At 48.3% G+C, this 22,664-nt stretch overlaps 2 protein-coding genes and 1 non-coding gene across 9 annotated transcripts in view; 2 read left to right on the top strand and 1 right to left on the bottom strand.

Annotated features, from left to right (window-relative positions):
* The window catches only part of FRMD6 (FERM domain containing 6), a 727,784-nt gene that overhangs the window by 172,998 nt on the left and 532,122 nt on the right, over window positions 1-22,664 (top strand). The gene's annotated exons all lie outside the window — the stretch shown is intronic.
* The window catches only part of TRIM9 (tripartite motif containing 9), a 131,053-nt gene continuing 118,457 nt past the window's right edge, over window positions 10,069-22,664 (bottom strand). For 4 of the 7 annotated variants that reach the window (XM_050954656.1, XM_050954657.1, XM_050954659.1 and 1 more), the window contains exons 9-13: window positions 19,959-20,000; window positions 19,126-19,149; window positions 18,281-18,584; window positions 16,155-16,317; window positions 10,069-12,257 (exon numbers count right to left, since the gene is read on the bottom strand). In XM_050954656.1, coding sequence (XP_050810613.1) covers window positions 12,195-12,257; window positions 16,155-16,317; window positions 18,281-18,584; window positions 19,126-19,149; window positions 19,959-20,000 — 596 coding nt within the window. In that variant the 3' untranslated portion in view covers window positions 10,069-12,194. The remainder of the gene's footprint in view (window positions 12,258-16,154; window positions 16,318-18,280; window positions 18,585-19,125; window positions 19,150-19,958; window positions 20,001-22,664) is intronic. The other 3 variants (XM_050954661.1, XM_050954662.1, XM_050954663.1) reach the window with 1 other exon arrangement.
* On the top strand, window positions 17,425-17,550 carry LOC127053026 (U6atac minor spliceosomal RNA). The gene has a single exon (XR_007774948.1). It is a non-coding gene; the product is annotated as a U6atac minor spliceosomal RNA (small nuclear RNA).

Raw genomic sequence — 22,664 nt, 5'->3', positions numbered from 1 at the left:
TCACAGGCGGGTCCAGCTGCCTAAGGGCCTGCTTGGACACATGCACCTGCCTCCTGCCTTTTACTGCCTCATGTTTGAACTTAGCATGGCGTTTGTATGTGTTAGAGTTGATATACAACGCATAACATTGTACACAGAAGGCTACAGAGGACTGGCAGAGCCAACCCCCATCCTCAAACTAGTCCCCACCTTGTGCGCCACCTGGGTCACTCTCTGCCAGACAACAGTCCCCTTTTGCAGTCCTAGTACACTCTGGGTTGAGGCCAGGGCATGGTAGCCCCATCGTCCAGTCTTAATGGCTGTACTCAACCTCTGGGCTCTGGGGCCCAATGGCTGGCGCCAATGAAAGTCCCCTTGGCTGCAGGGAAACATGGCCTCAGGGCCAGAGTCAGTAGGAGGGAGTTAAGTGGGCCGCCCCCGAAAGGGGGTGGCTGAGTAGGGGGACCCAGGCTCTTCCTGTTCCACCAGGTCCCAGACCAGGGCTCTGGTAATGGCAAATGCGTTCATCACTAAGTCAGCAGGGAATCCACCCGCAACACATCAACTGCCTCCGGGACACTGGCTAGTCCCTCCTTGGGCTGCTTCCTGCCAGTGCGGGGCCAGTACAACCTGTCACCACCCCATAGTTGGATCTGTGGATCTCAGGTCTCTTGGGCCCTGAGCACCCCGGTAGCCAGGATTTGAATCCACAAACCAATGTGCTTAATCTGCCCCTGCTTGAAAGAGTCCAAGTCCTTGGGTCTCTTCAGAATTTCCCCTGCAGACATTAAATCACTACATACCTTGGTCACTGTCCTGTGGGACCTTGAATGTGAATAACTTTTGCTGATGATGCTGTGTTACCAGACAATGGATTCCTTAGCAAATACCAACACCATTGGCCTACCAATGTACCAGCATTTGTTCAGCAGAACTCCCTATTAATCTTGTTGAAGAGCTCTGCTTAAAAACCAGTCTGCACAATGTAATTATGTCGTCAGTAATTACATGTTTCTGTATTTGGCTTGGTAATTAATTAGGCTTACTGAGTCCAAAGAGCAATTACTATGTAATGTCGGCTGTGATTTAGAAAGTGGAAATAACCATTACTGAGTAATTACATGATACAGTATGAGAAAGTTGGTCACCTCCGTAGAATTCACACCTGCATAAGCCAGCACTGAATTTGGCCCACTGATATATATCATTATAATGTAATTAAATTGTCTCCATTAATATGCGAGTAAAATAACATTATAATCAACCAATGTTATGTCTTTGTCTACTCCAGAATCTAGGGATCAGACATTCTTATGAGCTAGACAGGCCCATAAGCAGTAACATAGATAACCTGCCTTGCACTGCAAACATCTGCATTGGTTGTTTGTATTCTAATGAACTGGGCCTGCCTTCTGATCTTTTTATGCTATGTGAGAGGTGCTAACGGAAGTGACAGAAACAGCTGTATTACATCTACTGAAATGAGGCAGTTACTGACGGCTTCTCCAACATAACCCCACCTTCCCGCCAGGTTCCAGTAGGAATAGTGCCGTTCAGCGTCCCCCCAGATCATTTGCTTCACTTCACTACTGCAGATGTTCGCTTTCATAAATGATACCAAACTTGGTTTTTTTTAATAAAAAAAATTCCTCCTTGATCCCATAGTTTGCAGAATGCCTCTTTTCAAGGCGCTCATTTGTAATTCAAATGTAATATTAGCTGATGTTTTATTAATGAAGGCGCACGGCAGTCGCAGTGGAAAGGCAACATCTCAGAGGCATTCAGCCAGTTCCCAGGAACAGAGGCAAGAAGGCAAAAGGACCTTCTGGGGTTTCTTACTGAAACCTTGCCCCTGGGCTGGTGGCCCTCAGGGGTGGTGAATACTAGATGATGCCAATGTGGCCTTTAAGTCTGTGTATGTCACATCAAGGAACTTAGCCAGAAGCTTTTATTGTGACAAAAATCCCATAGAGTTAAACTTAAACCTACTTTTTGATTACACAAAACTACTATTGCGTGGCCTTTATCATCTTACGCCTATTTTTACCTTGCAGTTTTCTAATGGATGAGAGCTAGCCTGTAACAATAGCCTTAGCAAAGGGTCGTGTGCGAGTTATCTCCCCTTGCCCCTGAAAGCAGCAACCCCAGCAGGCCTTGTGACTCAGAGACAGCCCCTGCACACCCCCACCCCCTGTCCCATCCTTGCACCCGAGGTGCTAGAAATTCACTGCTGGCCTATAGCAGCCATAAATGACACCCTCATTATTACTGCACTGGCTCAGCTACCAGACGGTTCGCCACAGAGAAACGCAGCCAGCTGCCCAATGCTCTGTACTTGCCATGAAAAGCACACAGTGCGAGGCTTCAAGAAACCCGGCTGTCTGACAAGTGGACCCCATTATTGAGACACACGTTCAGCTGCTCTCCCAGAATATATACCCCAGATACCGAAGGTGACCCGCAGCCTGAAGATGGAAGATTTCACGAGTTCTGACTAAGAGCTGGCTCAGACAGGACCTCCCTCAGAGAAATTATCCTCAGCCCTTCTAGGTCATATCACCCTTCAGAGAAAGCTGTACCCTATGGGAGGTGGGGTCTGAGGGACCAGGGTGCTTCTAAACTGGACAGAACTGAGCAATGGAAAGCTAACACATAAGTGTACCTGGACAACCTGTTCTCTTGAAGGCTGGTGCAGCAGGCAGTCAATCTCACAGTAGGAGTCGCTCTCTGCGCAGGAGGAAGCCAGCCTACAGTTGTGTCTGAACAGTCTGGTTTCTTGAAGGCTTGTGCAATTAGCCGGCAGTGAAGGACACTAGTTAAGGGCTCTGAAATGTGATGCAATAACGAAAGCAATAGAAAGCTGAGAGGCATGTGGTGGCTGGCCGCCCAGCAGAGATCTCTGGGACAGGGAGAAACTGCCAGAGGGAAAACTGCCAGAGAAAAGCAGGAGGGGGAGACATGAACTCTTGCTCAGAGGCCTGAGAAAACAATCATGTTTCTGTTTTACCCAGAGACATTTGGGGCCCCTGGGGCAAAGCAGAAAATGGAGGGAAAACCTGCCCCTGAAAACTGGGGCAGCAGAGAGGAACCTTTCCCTGTGAAAAGCGACAAAGAGTCCTGTGGCACCGTATAGACTAACAGACGTATTGGAGCATGAGCTTTCGTGGGTGAACACCCACTTCGTCAGACGCATGAGTCACCCACGAAAGCTCATGCTCCAATACTTCTGTTAGTCTATACGGTGCCACAGGGCTCTTTGCTGCTTTTACAGCTCCAGACTAACACGGCTACCCCTCTGATACTTTCCCTGTAATTGAGAGATACACAGAAGCATTGGTTCCTGCATGCCAACCTTGGAGCCCTCAATCTAGAGCATGTTTTGGGAGAGGCGCCCAGAAGGGATGTATGACAGGGCAGCTTGCCCCTTTATGGTACAGCTACACTGCAGCTGGCAGCGAGTCCCTCAGCCCTTTCAACTAGTGTGTTGAAAATAGTAGTGTGGACACTGCTGCACCAGTGAAGGCTTGGGCTAGCCACCCGAGCTCGGACGAGACTGACCCCGTGCGGGTGTGAGCGCAGGTGGGTAGCCCCAGCCTTTGCTGGTGCAGCAGCGTCCACACAGCTATTTTTAGCACAGTAGCTGGAGTGGAGCTAGCGAACGTCTGTCTGCTCAGGCTGGGGGGCTCGGTCCCAGCTGCAGGGAAGACATACCCTAGTGGGCCAGAAGGCCTTGGGCCAGTTAGGCCTGTGTTGGGTGTGGAACTTAAAAAGGAGACAAGCCCAGAAGATGAGGGCTTGCTGGGAGGAGAGTGATGTGGGACAAGCAGCTGGGTTTCAGCTAGCCCAGAAGAGGCTGGAAGGCCTGACAAACAGGCTGCTCTAATATGAAGCAAGAAGCTGGTCTTGCACTCAGAACTGGCTGAGGGCTTTGAGCTGCCAGAGGCTCTTGGTAGGCAGCTAGGCTGGGCATGGATAGTTGGGGTGATTGGTGCCCAGGAGCCAGCAGTTAGGTTGCAAGATGGCTGTTGCTGCTGGCAGGGGGTGTGTGGAGGGTGGAAGGCTGAGCCCACCAGGGCTGAAGACTTTTGTTTTCAGACTTGAGCTCGCTGGCTCCCAGAAGGGCTTGAACACTTTAAAGTAGCTTGGCTCAGTGGGAGGAGGGGGCTATGACACCTCTACAGTGACGTAGGCTGAAGATTCTTGTGGGGAAACTGAGGCAGAAGTGCTGCAATACCAAGTTTTGCCATGAGGTGGCGCTCTCAGGTGATGAGTCTTGTAACAGGGGGCTGAACTAGCATGTGTATAAAACCAGGGCCCCAGTTTACATCACATCTGAAAGATTCTTCCCCCTCCCCCAGGCAAAAGCACAAGGCTCGCTTTGTTTCCTGGGCTGAGCTTTGAAGATCCAGATGCAGCGATTTCAGGGGTTTAGATGGAGGTTTGAGGGGAGCTAGCTGTAGTGAGTGGGCCTGGGGGAGCCTGGCAGCCAGCACAGGGCTCTGCAGTGGCATTATAGGAAAGGGAACCACCCAGAAAAGCAGGCTCACCAGGCCCCAGAAAGGTAGATATGATTGCTCGGTGGTTTGAGCATTGGCCTGGTAAACCCAGGGTTGTGAGTTCAGTCCTTGAGGGGCCCATTTGGGGAACTGGGGTAAAAAGTTGCCTGAGGATTGGTCCTGCTTTGAGCAAGGGGTTGGACTAGACTGGCTGGGAGACCTCAGGGCCTGGACATTGTGGAGGTCAAGAAGGTGCTGTGGTGCACAGCTGCTAGATAGCAGGTTGCTGGGGCTATGCATGTCCCTGCTGCAGACAGTCAGTCCTTTCTTCCCAGAGGTTTGGGGAACATCAGACACATGGGCACCTCTGAGGTGGGCCCACTATGTTCATATCCCCCAGCTGGGGCCGCCTGCTCTGTTCAGAGGTTTGGGGAAGACCAGACAGGCTGGCATCCCACTGAGAGGTGGAATTCATGATCTCCAGGTGACTCGCCAGCCTTGGAGGATACCCCTTTTTGGGGCTGTGCTCAGGGGAAAACTGCCTGACACACTCCCCTTGGTCTATAACAGAACACGCAGGCTCCGTTTCTTTCCCTTCCTTTCTCCTGGGAGGAGAGCGAGGGCAGGCAAAGCCCCTATGGTCCCCTGTAGAGGAGGCAAAGAAAAGGGAGGGAGGATGCTGTGGCCTTGGATTAGATAATCAGGGGGCTATAACTAGAGGGGGGGGGGTTCAGAGTTCTTTGTCTCCCTCTTACGGCCTTGCATGGGCACCCAGTCTAGCCCTGAGAATGGCATTGCAGGCCCTGGGGTTGCTCCAGAGAACACAGCTGGGTTTGACTCCCGCAGGCGGGTTCAGCCTGTCTGGGCAGCAGGGCCGTCCTTAGGCACAGGCAGAATAGGCAGCCGCGTAGGGCCTCACTCTGCCTGGGGGCACCACTCTGCAGGCAGCCCAGACAGTGTAGAAGCAGGGCTGCTGGGTCCTAGAGAGAGCCCAATGCAGCACAGTCTGAGGAATGGGATTGGCTGTGGGGTCTCTGGGAAGGGGGGGGGGTAGGGTTGGGAAAGGAGCTCACCTGTGAGTGTGACTCTTTCCCCCCGGCTGAGGTCAGGTGAGGCAGGCTCTGTGGCTCTGGAACCAGTATCCCTTGTTGTCTCCCATAACATCCATTCTTCTCCCCCCCGCCCCATGGAGCACCCCCTCCTTTCTCCCTCCTCCCCAGGAGCACCCCTCTCTCTCTCCTCCCTCCCCTCCGTCAGGGCTGGGTTGGGTGAGGTGCTGGGGGAGAAGGGGAGGCTGGCTGCTTGCTGAGGAATGAAAGTGAAAGTAACTCACTTCCTCGGCAGGCAGCCAGAATTGGACTGTCACACAGGGCTTGGCTGGGGTTAGCCAGATGTGTGAAAAATCAGTATAGGGGATTGGGGTAGGGTGAGCAGATATCCCTATTTTATAGGGACAGTCCCAATTTTGGGGTCTTTTTCTTATATAGGCTCCTTTTACCCCCCCACCCCCACCCATCCCTGTCCTGATTTTACACACTTTCTGTCTGGTCACTGTAGGTGGGGTAATTGGTGCCTATATAAGACAAAGCCCCAAATATCGGGGCTGGCCCTATAAAATCAGGACATCTGGATCTGGCCACCCTAGCTGGGGAGCACCTCTCCCCTGGGCTGGCAGCTGCCAGTGATCCATCTCATCCGGGGGGAGCTGCACAGGGCAGGATGAGCTGCTGTGGCTCCATGGGTGCCCTGTCCCTGAGATCAGATGCTGTGCTAACTTCACCATGGTCTGTTGGGCTGGCGGCGGTGCCTATTGGCGTGTGATTGGACCTGAGGGTTTGCTGCTGCTGTTGCCACTCTGCACCCCAAGAGGTGGATTTTGAGGTCCTGCAGTTTTCCACCTATCTCCTCCTCTACTGCAGCTGTTGGACCAGCAGGCTGGGGGGTGAGCCAAGCATGAAAGCAGTACTGTGTTGCCATTTAGATTGTCATTTAACAACTTTGTTTGCCAAAAATTCTTGCTAAAAATCCTGAATCCAATTTCAATATTTTTTTTAAAATCAATATCTTAGCCAAAAACAGAAAATTAAGTTGTTGACAATTATTAGTGACAGGTTTGGTTTGAGGCAGGGAGTGGGTCAGTTTTCATCAGAGAAACAAAAAATGTTGACTGACTTTCCTATAGCCTGTTACTCCTGATAAGAGCCCTCCAACAACTGTAATATGCTCATCTCCTTACTAGTGTATAAAGCAGGGGTCGGCAACCTATGGCATACGTGTCAAAGGTGGCAGGTGAGCTGATTTTTGATGGTATGCAGCAGCAGGCTGAGCGGCTCAGCCCATCACTGCTCTGGGGTTCCGGCTGCTGCCCTATTGCCAGCTGGGATACCAGCCATCGGCCCCACTCAGCACCTGCTGCTGGCCTGGGGACCCCCAAGGAACCCCAGGCTGGCAGTGGGCTGAGCAGGCCAGTTGAACCACTCAACCTGCTGTCAGCCTGGGGTTCCATTCACTCAGCCGGCAGTGGGCTGAGTGGACTGGTGGTGGGCTGAGCAGGCTGGTGGCAGGCTGAGCAGGGCTGGTGGGAGGTTGAGTGGCTCAGTCTGCTGCCAGTCTGGGGTGCCAGCAGCACTCAGCCTACTGCTACTCCAGGGTTCCGGCTGCCGGCCCCTTGCCAGTCAGGAGCTCAGCTGCCAGCCCCACTCTTCCTCCTGCCAGCCTGGGTGAGCAGAATCCCAGGCTGGTAGCGGGCTGAGGGGGGGTTGGTGGCCGGGATCCTGGCTGGCAGGAGTTGGTGGTCAGAACCCCAGACCAGCAGCGGGCTGAGCAGGGCCTGGGATCCTTGTCTAGGGTCCCAGCCACCAGCCCGCTGCCGGTTTGGGGTTTCATTTACTCAGCTGGCAGTGGCCTGAGCAGGACCGGTGGCCAAGACCTCAGATAATAACAATAGTTTATTTATATAATATAGACATAGAGAGAAACCTTCTACAAACATTAAAATGTATCACTGGCACGAGAAACCTTAAATTACAGTGAACTTGGCACATCACTTCTGAAAGGTTGCCGACCCCTGGTATAGAGTGACCATATGTTGTACTAAGATTCTCCTGCTTTTTTTTTCCCCTGTGAGTCAGTATAACTTTTGCCAGCCCAGAAGTTGGGCAGCCAATGTTTTACGTTTTCACAATGTTTTCTCCAACTTTCATAAAGTAAATACATAGTTAATATGAGTTTAAAAGGCCAGGGACACTTCTTTATGAAGAATCTGTACAGCAGATCATGCCCATAGACGATCCAGAAAAGAAATTTGAGGTTGAATTTTTTAATGTTGTGATGGATAAAGCAGTATCTGCTGTTGATGAAAGGTTTAATACCTTGCAAGTACACCATGAACAGTTTGGATTTTTGTATGACATAACTAAATTCAACGAAATAGGAAAACAAGAGCAACTAATGACAAAGTGCAAGAATCTAGAGAGCCTCCTGAAGCACGGTGATAGTTTTGATTTAAATGGACTTGAACTGTACGAAGAATTGAGTACACTGTCATCAATATTGCCACATGCAAAATCGGTGATGGACATTGTACAGTTTATTCATACCCGCAAACTTGTTGACATATATCCTAATGTGTACATTGCCACTCGTATTCTACTGACAATTCCTGTAACAGTAGCATCAGGAGAACGGAGTTTCTCAAAACTAAAGCTCATAAAAAACTATCTCCGCTCTACAATGAGTCAGAAACGCTTGACTGGTCTTGCTATTCTTGCAATCGAACAAGACACGACTTTGTCTTTGTCATACGATGACATTATTACTGATTTTGCAGCCAAAAAAGCCAGAAAGATTGCTTTTAATTAAAAACAAATCTTTGTTTCAATACCTCTTCATATAAATTTCCAATAAAATTTTGATAAATTAAAAAAAATATTTGCATCATTCCGTCATATCAGAATTTTTTCTATAGTGCTGCTTCTTTAGTGCTAGTCCATCAACATTACAGTGTGCTTAATTAAGTTAAACTGGTTTTAATAATGGGAATGTGGCAAGTTTTCCAATACTATAAGCTTATGTTTGTGTTGCTAAGAGCAGATCAGGCACAGGGGCACCAGTTTAATAATCTCGCCTAGGGCACCATAAATCCTAAGGCCGGCCCTGCTGGGCAGCAATAACCTTATTTGCACATGGGATTATGAGCATGCTGTTCATAACAACCTCACTGTTCTGACGGCCTGTAGTATCACAGCCGGGATCCACACATTGCCGGGTGAACCCAGCTGTCTTCAGTGCATTGCTATCACCTGCTCACAGCAGGAGAGAGCCCTGTCTGTCTCCACCAGGGGAAAAACACCTCAGCCACCATCTGCTGACAACACAGGCGCTCTGCTCCGGGCTCCATGAGCTCTGCTCTTTCCTAGTTCAGGCTAGTAATTTACACACCCACTTTGTTACACTCAAATGCCCACCTCTTATCTTCTGGAAACCCACAATGCACGCCAATCCGCTGCCTGTGTAGAGGCAGTGCAGCCCCAATTCACCAGTGTCACCTCAGCTTAACACTCCCCTTTGCACAAGGCACTTAGATGTGTCTATTGTAAAAACAAATTGAAGTTTATTTAACAGCGTTGGAGGTAGATTCAAATAAAAGCAAGTACAGGGGGGTTGGAAACATAAGGTTACAGATAGAAGAACATGAAAGGCAATCTTTAGCCTATGCTTTTCAAAGAAAGCTGGGTTCCCCCTCTCAGGAGACCCTTCTGTTGGTAGAGTGGCTCCTCCCTAATAGATAATATCTTGTGCCCTGTTTTCTTCTCTGATACAGTTACAGACTATTGTCTCGTAGCCCGGGGGGGGGGGGGGCCTCTGTTCAGAGATTTTTCTTGGGATTAGTTTGTCTTTGTAAATGCTCAAGCCCGCATCTAGGCCACACAGTAAACACAGGGCTTGCGCTGGCCCCATGGATACTGAGCGTTCTCAGTGCTGATTGAGTCAATTCTGAGACCTCCCCAGCCTCAGGCGACAAGTTTCACTTCCAGCAGTTTTGGAGCAGAATAGCCTACGTTACATCACTCTGAAATTGTTTCCTGTACAACCATCTTGCAATAACCACGACGATCAGCTAGTTCTTAGCTTTCGGCAGGGACCCCACACGACATCCTGCAATGCAACACTGAAAAGATGGTTGGCCACGGGGCGATATACCTGCCTGGGCATGTCTGCACAGCTGCTCCGGTGGGCTTCCCAGTGGCAGTTTCTGGAAAGGAAGTGGAGGAGTGAGTCCTACTGGCGCCTGCTCTCTTCCCTCTCCTGTGTGGAGCCCACACACCAGGTCCAGCTTGATTTGCTCCCTGTGCTCTGTGTATGGGGGGATCTTCCCAGGCCCCTCGCACTTGCTTACCAACACACTAGTCCCTGTGTCAATGGCACTGACACACACGCCTCCTTCCCGGGTCACAGAGAACGTAGAAGGTGGCCAGCTGGCCTCTAAGTCTCTCCTGCTTCGAATACAGGAAATTCTGTCACTACGGTAAATACCCCCAGTGACTGCACAAGGAAAACCAAAAGACACTCGGGGGACCCATGCAGTTCTCTCATAAAAATCATTTATTAGAACAGCAAACACTTTTCTTTAGTACAGCAGCTGTATGCAGCTATGATTGCAGTACAGTGTAAACTACATGGTACAAGTCACTAGAAATCTAATAAGCATCATGAACATCATAAAGAACTGGGAAGATAACGACTATGAAAAATGAGTCCACAGTGGCCCGGCGACTGAGTCTCATAAGAAATTAAACAAATAACAGATCAGCGTTGTCCTGCAACACAGCTCTTCTGTAGCTGAGATAAACTAATAGGTTTAAATGAACAAGATAGCACCCATTCAATAAATTAGGTAAACTTAATACTAGAACAACGATATAACAAATAAGAACATTCTAAATAGAATGGTAAGCACTAAAAGGAAATGATTCTCTATTTACATATGTCTTTTTGCTGGAACATTATTCCATTAGCTTCCCCTCCCACCTTATCCCCAGTTCAATTAACTATGTTTTTCCAACAAACCCAATTGCTTGGCAAGTTGGCAAATGGTGGGCGACAAAACGGAGTCTTTCTCCAGCCCCTGAAACTAATCTAGAGAGTGTCATCAACCAAAGGAAAGCGTAGTAACATGCGGCATGCAGTCTCTTCACTACAGAAACAGTAAAAGTTAACGTTCTGGCATTTAAACACAGTGGTAATAATCTGTCGTTTTTACACGTGACATTTGTCTGAATTACCAGAAAGTTAAGTTTGTGAATGGCAGCAGAATGTAACTCGAGTTGATGTTAGGCACAGGTAGGCATGGCAACAAGCATGTTTATTCCTGAGAATGTGAATGCCATGGACTGTGATTCTGACTCTCTCTTTCCCCTTCTCTCTCTGTTCTCTCCTGATCCCCAAGTGAAGCTAACCTCGGAACAGAATGAATCCTCTCTACAAAAAAAAAGGACACTGTTGGGTGGTTTTTTAAGGCTAGGTTTTCGCTGTACCTATAAAAAAATAAATGCTAATATCAAAAGGGCCAACTGCAGGCCCTGTGAGATATGGCAGCACCGTGTCAGCTGGCACCGTTATGCAGAGCGCAGTTTCTAAAGCCATTGAATGGGTGCAAGTGCTCGTCTCAAGTCCTCTCGCAAATCCGCGCTGCCTTGCAGCGCCTGGGAACAGGAGGATGGTAAACAGCCCGGCCCACCTACTGAGCTAAACAGAAAAGCCTTTGGAAATGATAAATTATAGAACCAGAGCTGTTCAATTAACATCTAATCATTCTGCTGAAACCAAAGTGATCATCACATCAGAAATGTAATTATCTTCTCAGGCTACCTATCCGTCTTAATTACATTGGTCTGATGCAGCCCTGGCAAACCTCGTGGTATTTAAAAGTAACGTCTTTGGGCCAAATCCTGCCCAGGGATGCACTGACATCCATGAGAGCCACATCCACACCTGAGGGAAGAATTTGGCCCTATCTGCTAGAATAGATATGACTGTCTCCCAATACTTGATGCATTCCACCTGGCTCTGTACAGGCTAACTGGTAATCCAAGACCAATGTCTACAGATATGCTTGAGGGTACTCCACAAGAAAGGCCACAGGGAAAGAAACGTCACTGGAGGTAATCTGACCGGCATCAGCAAATGCTTGCCCACATAGGGGTACGCCCTCCCCCCACTCTGAGTCTCTCCCTGGCTTCTTCAGGCAGCATTTTTTGTCTGATGTATAACTCAGTTGAAAGTTATTGAAAGGGTTCCACTTGCGCTGGCAGCAGCTAAACTGGTCAACAGCAACCACACAGTTATGAGGAAATGAAAAGCCGACGTTTAAAAATAACAGCAAATCAAACCAATGACCCAAACCGAAAAGCTGACACAGAGAAACATCTCAGGCTATCTAGGTACTTTATCAGCCAAAAGAGCTAAACAGCAAAGCAAACACGCACAGTACGGTGCCGGAGACGCCAAGCGGGTTTGCCGTGCGGTCGTGGAGTACAAAGACTGGAGAAGCCCAGTTTCTTCTCTTCTCTTCTTGCTTTTGTTTTTGTTTTTGTTTTTCCCTGGTCTCCAGTTACCAGCTGACCAAAGATTCCCCGGCTCCTATGAGGTCTCTTCTTGACAAAGTAAAGCAACTCTCTTGACTCATCCTGAGAAAAGGCAGCTGGCTTCGTAGTCTCATTACTGCATGGATGCCCTGGAATTATAAAATTCGGGGACCGGCAAACCAGTGTGGAGCGTCACCTGCAATGACAACCCTGTTACCAGAGAGCAATCTGCATTCTCCCACCCCTGGGGTGAAACTTTGACTTTGCTTAAGAGAGTAAGGGGTCTAAACACCACGCGCAAGCAGCGCTGCATGTGGGTGGCATTCTGCTCTGGCTTACAAGCGTGCCCTGGCTGCTCGGCTTGACTAGCGAAACAGGCTGCAGGCCACGGCGCATCAGGGCTGTGGCGGACCCGCAGTCTCTGGTGCGTGCGTATTGCCATCAGCAGCCCACGTAGCCTCAGCAGGAGCAGTGTGAGAGGAGGGGCCCAGAGCGCTCGGCAGGACACAGGGGCTCCCAGACTGGATCTGGCCGATAGGGTGTAATTTGCACCATTCTCATCCCACGATGATTCAAGCTGTTTCCCATCTTTAAAAACCACCAGTCTTCCAAAATGCCCAAAGGAATCTACTGAGCAAAGGTCCCTGCTGTGACAGAGGGCAGCCAAGTGTATTACTGGGAGCCCTGAGCCCCTGGCCATGCATCCTTCCCCTGTAAAATTCATCATCTCCACGCCTCTCCTCCTTGTCCCCTCTTTGATATTCCCTGCTGCTGCCTCATGCCCGCTGCCTCCTCCCCATTGTACCTGAGGTGCCAAGCACGCCAGTGATGCTCTCCTGACGTCTTTGGCAGGCCTGTCCTGACACGGTACCTTTAATGCACACTCAGCTGTCCATCCCTGTGCAGAACCAAGAGCAGGACGCAAGGCAAAGGCCACAGAGCAGGACACACCAGGTGGCACCAGAAGAGCATCACTCACATGTGATCGGTAATAAGAGGAGCAGGGATCACAGGACGGGGTGCACCGAGCTCCAGGAGAAAGGTTCTGTGAGGACACTGGGTCCCTAGAACAACTGTGGGCTCCAGGAATTCTGCCTGCCTCCCTGCCCTTAGCGCCTCTGCTGTGTTCCAAGGCATTGCTGGTCACAGCTGGTCTGCGGCAGCAGCAGATTTCCCCATTTTCTCTGGGCGGGAAGATAGACATGGGAAGGGGCTTTCCCCTCATTGATAACTGAGCAGCTACAGATGCAGCATTTGTCGCAGGACAAGGAGTATGCAATGGAGAGGATTTCAAAGGCACAAAAGAGAATCAGGTGCCCAACTCCCTAACTCCCCGTGGTGTCTGTGACAATCTCTGCAGATATTTGCTTTTCTCAGGAAAATGATTCACAAAGAGAAGACTTCATCAACCAACCAGCGAGACGGCCAAACCACTGCTGGATTTCTGGTTATGGAAAATATCCCGTCAGGCTGTTCTTGTAACTGGCTGACCCACAGTCTCAAACCTATGAGGACTGCCAGTTTTTGTGAATAGTGTCACAGAGTCTGTAGCTTGCTTTGTTGTCTAGATCGCTGATATGCATACAACTATGTAGAGTTATCCCTTCTCAGATTAATTCTCCTTTCTGAACAGTTTAATTCTCATATTCATCGTGGGAAGGAAATATAACTCCTTTACTTACAAAATAACGTAGGGGTTTTAGAGTCAAATTTACAAATGATTTTATCCAAAATAAAGTCTTCTGAATCCTAATAAAGCCATTCGAGTTACTCACACACCTTTGGTGGAAAAGGCTAATGAACGTCTTGAATTTATTAACAGTACTTTTATCGGCATGTCCTTGGGCTTCTCTATTATTTGGGGATTTTAAACTTTATCTCTTCTATTGATCTGTCAGGAAGCAATGGCGTTTGATAAATATTCTCCTCTCTTAGGACAAAGTAACGGATGTAGAGATGGGAATTAAACTCACTGAGCAATGGTGCTTGTATATGTGTAGCACACCCATGCACACATACAAAGATACACATACAAGTACCACAGAGTGTTGAACACACTGTCACTGATCACTATAAAATCATAATCTTACTGAGGACTGTGTGGCTTAGCAATTTAATAATGGTACTTTAAATAGATCACCAGAGTCTCAGATTTCCATAAAATCAGGTTAACGTTGGATTAGCTGTGAAGAAAGGGCCAGACTATGGTTCTTAGAGGGCATGGAGACGGGGGATGCCCTTTATTTGGGCACAATGCTACCCCAGTAGCTGGAAAAATTCAATCAGCAGCTGCATTCGCGCCACCTCTAGAAAATGGGATGCAAAGGCTTCTCCCAGTGCTGCTTTCCTGCCACTACAGCTGTGTTCCTGGGCGGGCTATGCCCACAACCTGCCCACACAGCATGGTGCAGTAATGTTTGCACTTCTAGCCAATTCCCCCCTTGTGCTCAAGGGCCTGATCCAAATCCCACTGAAGTCAATGGGACTCCTTCCATTGATTCATGGGTGCTGGATAGAGCTCATGGCTGCATTGCAGCTCTCTCTCCTGCCTAGGGAAGATTACCTTTGATGTTCATAATATTGCCCAAAATAAATAACTGACCCTACTACGTGGGCACCTCATCAAACTGCCTGAAATGTCCTGATTTAACCAATTCAAGCTTATTTCTTCCTGGCATCTTCTACAAAGATTTTAACAAGCTTGTGGCAATCCTGCAGTGCTTAGAGAAGCAAAGAGTGATAAAATGGGCAGACCAAAAGCAGGCTCAGTGAAAGCGTCTGCTGAGGGAATGAAACCAATAACGCCGTGAAGAGGACAATAAGAGGGATAGGAGAAAATAAGAATTGAGACTAAAAATAGCAGATTAGTTCAGAGCAAGATAAACATTAAACGGTTTCCCCGTCTTCGTTACAGAACTAGCGTTCATGAATGGCCAACAGCTCAAAAGAGAGCCCGTGTTTGAAATTGCTGTGTGTGCAGCAGGATGCAGAACATCCTTGGAATTACACCAGTGGGACATGGGAGTGTAGAGGGGTTGTTATCCCGCTCCTGCCCTGAAGGGCTGAAAACAGCCCGGGGAGAGGGCTGTGGCAGGGGAAAGGCTGAGCTGATTGGAAAGCAGCCACCGCTGTGGCTCGATTAATGCAGGCCCAGCTGGCCCTTATAAGAAGGCTGTGAGCCAGAGGCCCAGGAGGAGTCTCTCTCCTGGCTGCCTGCAGAAAAGAGCATTGGGAGTGAAGCAGGGCTGGGGAGAGCCAGAGGAGCAAGGGAGCCTCCAGGCTGGCAACTCCCCAGGCTGCAGGGCCTGGTCCAAGGCCCACAGAGGTACTGGGAGACAGAGGAAGGCAGCAGGTCCGAACCCCCCTTGCCTGTGATGAGTGGCTTTTACACTGCAGTCTGCCCCAGGGGGCGGGGGCTTGGTGATGACTGGCAGTAGCCCAGACTGAGACAAGGTGGGAATTAGATGGTTGGCGGGGTTCCCAGAGAGGGGAGACCCATAGAGACTGGTGGGGGTATTGCCACGGGGCAGACCCAGGGTAAAGGGGCACTGGGGTCTGGGAGGGACACAGGGCCAGCTACAAGCGGGACAGCAGCCTGCAGAGGGCGCCCAGGCTGGAAAAGAGCTAATTCCCTGAGACGACCAGCAGGAGGCGCCGCAGGGGTGAGTCCCGGGCCTTTACAGGGAGACTTTTAATAACTAGTGCAATTCCCGGAGGATGTTGATAAGGATGTTGCTAAGGAGGATGTTCCTGGCCAAGCTTTACTGAGCCAAAGGCAGTGGCACTCCTGTTCTCCTGCCATCCACGGGAGAGAAGAAGCACAAGGAGCAAGCTATGTGCTGTCCAGAGGCACAGCTTGATGTCAGCGGCTCAGCAGTGATCTAGGTCAATACATTTTCTCTTCCAAACTGCCCTGTTCCACAAAGGTTCTCACCCCTTCCAGCAGCTGCTGAGGTTTTTCTTACACCGTTGAGAACACTCTAGAGGATAAGAATGGTGCTAAATGTACAGAAAGACAGTGCTCCAAAGACAGGACCTCGCCGTTAGGTATATGCTGCTGCTGTGAAACCCCTTTCTCTGGTGAAGCACATACCTGTACATTCCGGTTCAGACTGACAGCAGGGAAGAATAGGCCCTCCATGTTCTCAAAAGCCACAGGACCTTGCTGATCTTCATTGATGGAAAATGTTAGGGTCCTCCTGGTTAAGTCAAGGAGCACTCCAACTGTGGCACCTTTTGTTATTCCCCCTTCGGTCCTGTTGGGGAAAGAGGAAGTCAGCTGATGTGCATCACTTAATGCCAGCACAGTCCTTGCTACGGCATTTGTAAGGAATGGCTTCCTTGAAATGCACACACCACCACCCCTGATCAGAGCCAGATTCACACTTTACGCGCCCCAGGCACAGCATCTTCAGCGCCCCCACGCCTACAGCTGACCTTTGTGTTTCACACAGTTTTAGAGAGATACGGCACCCCTAGAATGCCGGTGCTCCTAGGCACGTGCCTACTGTAGCTACTTGGAAATTCAGCCCTGTCCCTGATTCCTGGCAGTCTCCAGTGAAACAGCGCAACCTAAAAACACTTCAAGGGACAAATACACATGTACACACTAACTGCACAATATTGTAGCCTAGCGATGATGGGTCAGATTCTGCCCCTTGGATACACACACTGGGCTCCCACTGTCTTCAACGGAAGTGTTTGCAGGGAGGTGTGTCTCAGGGCGGAACTGCGTCCCAGAGGACAATCACATTGTTTGCAGAGATTTGGGAACAGACTGGCTTCTCTGAACTTTTAAAACTGCATCTCAGCCATTCCTAAGGAGCCATCTGGGAAGTCAGTGGTGTTTGCCAGGCTGAGGACTGAGTATGGATCCCCACATTTGGCCCAAACTGTTTGTGGATTATAGACCCTATGATAAAAGAAGTAAGGCAACCATTAAACAATCAGAGCATCTCCCGCAATCATATACACTAGTGCTGTAAGACTGGGCCACACGCCAAAGTCTGGTGTTCCACAACACATAACAAACATCACAGTCTGTCACCGCTTTTCAAATTCTCAGTCTGTATTACTATTGAGTCTCACTTTTCACTTAGCAGCTGATCCAGCTCCCATTGCAGTCAATGCAAAAACTCCCAAACCCTATGGGGGGGGGGTCCCAAGGGCCATAAAACAGCTCCTCACTGTATGGGGAACTCTTGTTTCCATGTTAAGATTGACAGTAACAATGGACAGCCTGATGGACACAACTTAATACCATTACACGTTCCTCCACTGTATGGTGCCTGCAGACATTTTTCCTTGTTCCTTTCCCTCCAGGTAAGGAAGCGTCATAGGGAATGATGTGGAGGGAACACGAAGGGTAACATGCTGAGAGAAGGTTAGCGATCCCCTGGATAAGGATGGAAGAGGTCCTAGTGACCTTTACAACACGCATATGGTTAAGGCATTGCCACTTACTTCGTGGCATCTAACTTTAAAAGTACGGCAGAGCTACAGGAGCTACGAGACCCCTCCACAGCGTGTATTCTAAGATGGTTGCACATGCCAGTTTCATCTCAGACACAACTACAATTAGAATAATCCTCTGAGCTCAATGCCAATGGCATCCAGGTGGGTCTCACCCCTCTAGATCACATGACTGGCTGAGCAGAACACTTCCTTCTACTCATCTGGTCTAGTGGTGGCCAACTGCACTTAGTTGTTAACCATACACTACCAGTGAAAGGGCGGAAGAGCCTGTGGGAAGAACGCATTGCTTACAAAACAAGCGTACTCTCCTGACAAACTGACTTGCATGGAAAAATGGAGCCAGAATTTCTACACCTCAGTATAGCAGTGTAAAAGCGATAAAGGTTTACTGGCATGAGTGTGGGATGAGTGCATTACTCACGAGTGGTGAAATGTTCTGCACGGATAGACAGAGGAATGTTCAGAGGACTAGGAAGCAGGTACAGACTGGAATAATTTCATTCCTAGCACAGTAGGTGAAGAGTTCTTGTAGCAGGTACAGCACCAAGGATGTCTGAACTGCCCTGAGTTTATGCTAAGCATAAGGACTTCCTTCATTTTAGGCTCTAGTGAGCAAATTCATTCCCAGTGTAGATGTGTGCAGCTGCCATTGAAGGAGTGGCTTACATCAGGGATGAGTTTGGGCCTTGATCTCTGAGAGAAAGACAGTCTAGAGAAGACCTGATTCCAGGGTTTATGGCATACCTGTTGGTGTGTGAATTGTTGTGCATGAACCAGCTCCGGTTATTGTCCACATACATTGCCCAGGCTTTGTCGTCCTTTCCTAGCATGACATCCTTGAGGACATCAACACGAGCCACGCCAAAGGCCGGGTCTGGGTGGTTATCGTAACGATCGATTGACAGCTCCCAATAATGGAGCCCTTTGGAAAAGCCAGTTTTCCCCAGCACAACCCTGTCATCATAGCTGTTACAGGTGACAGTCAGGTTGTCATTGGAAAAGAGGATGTCAGAGTGTGCAGAGCCGGGATCAAACGAAAACCAGGCCACTGGAAATACACAAAGGATAGCTGTTTAGTAGGGCTGATACAATCCATTCCAGCAACAAAGCCACACAGAGGGGATGAGAAGCACCACACGCCACCTTGCAGGAAGGGAGCTCAACTCTGAGGTTCAGCAGTGGACTTAGGCGGCACTTATCACCAAGTACAGCAGGGAACTGGCTCGCTATAAACTCAGAGGAAGGTAGAGAGAGACTGGATTGGCTCAGTAGAATTTACCCATGGGAGAAGGTCTCCTTGCTCAAAAATTATCCCTGTGGGCATGGAATCACTGATGGAGGCCATTGATACCTAGGCCTGGTAACTGGCAGATCAGCGACACCAGAGTCATGAAGCCTGATCCTGCAAACTTTTACACAAAGATTGGGGGGTGTTATGGTCTAGTGCATGGGTCGGCAACCTTTCAGAAGTGCTGTGCCGAGTCTTCATTTATTCACTCTCATTTAAGGTTTCGCATGCCGGTAATACATTTTAACGTTTTTAGAAGGTCTCTTACTGGTTTTATAACTCAATATAAAGGGTTCCATACCTGCCACCAGTTTTTTAATGTCAACTGTTGTCATTCCAAATGAAAGGCATGCAGGAAAGAAACAGGAAGTAAAATTGGCATTTATTATAATAAAGAATTCAGAAATATTTTTTTTGCTCACATACTTTTCCATGTACTGTATGAATCTTTTTTTTTCTCCCAATGTCCTGAAATTTGTGTATACATGGACTCACCATGGGCCTGCCTTGGAAATGAAGTGTGCGTTAAACTACACAGTGCATGAATCATTTGGTGAATTTAGCTGAGTTGGGTCATCTTAAAAGGGTGTGCTTTTTCCAAAAAAAATTAAGGGGCCTGATTTTGCAAGCTGCAGAGCGTTTGCTACTCCAACAGAAATCACCAGGAAATGCAGGTTTTCAGCACCTGTAAAAATCAGACCCAAATTCCTGATTCAGCCAGGTCAATGTCTAACGTTGAGGGCATGAATAGTCCAGTTAGCTTCAATGGGAACTAATCGTACTTAAAGTCTGACACATGCTTAAGTACCTCAGTTAGGTGGGGTCCAAATGTATTTTATTTTAAGGATAAGAGTTTGATGGGGAGTCCATTTCCACAGCCCAGCTTCAGGTTTCTCTTTAAAACCAACAAGTGGAGGAACTTAAAACTCCTTTAACACCAAACCGAAATGACCATTCCTCATTCAAATCACTGGGATGGAATTTGAGAAACCGGGAGTAAAGTAGGAAACAGTCTTTGATTATAATGAGCTGTTTATTTACTTCGTCAAAAAAAAAAGGCTTAACATAAAAATAAAATATAAAAAAATGACCACCACAAAGTAAGAACCACTTAATTGTAATAAATATACTTGCCTAATTGAGAGTAAGGCGCTGACTGTGTCTCAAAATTGCATCCTATAAAGAGATACTATATTTCACACATCAAAGCTAAGACGTAACAACTAGTCTCACAAAAAATACTTGCAAACACTTACAAAATTATCCATTTGATCCAATCACTTGAGGCCTGATTCATAAAAACCCAAAGACCATGTTCAAGATTTTCAGAAGTGACTAGTGATTTTGGGTACCCAACTTAGAGACTCCTTGAAGGGGTCCGATTTCCAGAAAGAGCTGAACACTTGCCCTCTGACAATCAGGGCCCTTTAAAGTGTCTCAGGGTGGGAACCTAAAAACTCAAAGTATCCAAAATCAGTCGACACTTTTGAAGTTCCTGGCCTGTATTTTCATTAGAGTTCAATGGATTGTACTGGCCTCTGAAAAAGAGCCTCTAGTAGCAAAAAGTAAATGTTTTCCCCATTCGGTAAATCTCCTTACATGCTGCATGTTCAAAAATACTGCCCGTGACTTCCTCTGGGGAAAGAAATCAGAACAAGATGGGTAGACAGCATCTGATTCAGAGAGAACTTTCTCCAGTAAGATGCAGAATATCTAGTTTCTCTTAAAAAATCATTTGAAATCCACCCCCCCCAAAAAAGGGGCAAGTGAATTAAGATTGACCGAGTCCTTGATCACTTTTCATGTTAACGTAGGTGGCTTTTCTGTAGCTACGTAACTCTAGTTTAGCTATTGCCGTATTTTAAGAGTAATTATGCTACAGTGCCTCTGAAAGAGAGCTAAGTGTCATTATAGGACATTACATTGAGCATTTACTGATGGCATTTGGTACTCATGAAAACTAGAGGCTGACCACTGAGCAGAGCCAGAGTGAGTGTGTGCAGGTGCTATGCAACCTCCTTCCATTGTTCCTGTGACCTACCCTGGAGCTCCCAGGCACAGCCAGGAGACTGCTGTAACTACTGGCTGCAGACAGCTCCAGAGGGCTGACACAGGGGATTGCACAGCGTAGGAGTTCACCACCCACGTCCCCCTTTTCCCTAATGGCCGGGAAGGATGGAGGATTATCCTTGCACGGGGGTAATCTGACTAGGGTCATTTACACCAACTCTATAGCCAGGTTCTGCCAGCATCACAGGGCAAAGTAGTTGCACTGCACCAGAGAATCGGGCCCAAAGGTATCTAATTTGGTAAAGGAGCTATTGCAGCTTCATACAAACTGTTCTTCCCTTATTACTCCGTAGCGATTTATCAAAAAAAGGGGCTATCTTTGCATTGGAGGGAAAGAAGAATCAGCATGGGAGTGATGCGATCCCATTTGGTCGGACTATTTTAGGGCTGGACTGCTCCGGATGGGTCTGTGACTGGTTTCAATCTATTTGCATGCAAAAAATGGAGTTGTTTTCTCTGTGCCAAAGTTCTCCTCTAGCACATTCACACCGGTCCCTCCAGGCAGGGTACAGCTTGTCTATTTCTCACTGAACCTCACGCTGCACTTATCTGCGGCTGGGTAAAACGATGCAATGGCTGCTGAGGCAGTTTTAATGAATCGTGCCCTGTGCCCTCTTTCGAAAGGGTGTTTTCCCCCAAGGTTTCTGGGCTCTACTGTAATACAAATTAACCATCAGCAGGACAAAGAAGAAGAAAGTGGTTAGATGGGTTTGTAAAATTCCAACCCCTGTCCCCCACCCACTTCCCAGACCTCAGCCTGTGATCCCAAAAATACATACTCCACATACAGGTATCGATCAAAGCTGTTACAATAGATCTCGGTACATTGGACACAAAGTCAAAACGTCCAAGAACAAAACATAGTTCAAGCCAGCAGCGCACAGCAGTACAATGAACAACACAAAAGCACAAAGAAAAAAAGGGTTGCTGACAGGGGGTAGGGGCCCCTGTACGTTCTGGCAACTGTCATGCTGCAGCATTCCTCATTCCGAGTTGTGAGATGGAAACAAAATAAAAGGGACCCCACTCTCCCCTTGCTTAGCCAGTAAGTTGGGGGTTACGCCACTGGAATGACACTGGTTTAAACCTGGCACGATGGGAGAATGAGGCCCTGGGAGCTTCAGAAATAAGAAATGTGCAAAAATTGGTCTCCGTGATTACAAAATAGCACCAAAGAGATCATCTACGCCTGCCGCTCTTTTGCTAGTCGCTGTTCACCGCAAGGTAAAGGAGACTCTGGCTGCACTTTGCCTAGGGACTCAGCCTACACCCTTGTCACAAACCACTAAGGCAAGGAATATGGAGGCAGGCAGGGTACCTGGGGGGCTGTCCTGCACGCTACTCAGAATTTTATTCATGTTCTTTCCTCTCCGCTGCAGAAAAAGAGGCTTTAAATATCAGATGGCCTGATTTTGACAGGTGTTGAGCACCCACCACTCAAAGTTAAGTCAGTGGGAGCAGCAGATACTCAGCACCTTTAAAAATCAGACTCTACAGTCCTCACATGAGAAGAGTTGTGGCCCAGTCAACGCCCTGCTGGCTTCTGTGTTTTTTAACATCTCTTTTTAAAAAGGTCTGTTGGGTCGAGGGTTAATCAAATAGCCTTCGAAAGAGTTGCAATGAACAAATCTTACGGCAGCAGCTGACTTTCCTGGAACCTTCCCGTATCTCCCCAGCTTTCCCTTAGAGGCATGTGCCAGTGCTGTTCCCATAATTCCAGCACGGCTCCTCCCTTGCTCATAACAGCTGTCGTATAAGGAATTGTGCGCT

Source organism: Gopherus flavomarginatus, chromosome 5 (genome assembly GCF_025201925.1).
Source record: "Gopherus flavomarginatus isolate rGopFla2 chromosome 5, rGopFla2.mat.asm, whole genome shotgun sequence".
Classification (NCBI taxonomy): domain Eukaryota; kingdom Metazoa; phylum Chordata; order Testudines; family Testudinidae; genus Gopherus; species Gopherus flavomarginatus.
The sequence above is the reverse complement of the archived record's forward strand: the minus strand, read 5'-3'. Positions and strand labels throughout refer to the sequence as shown.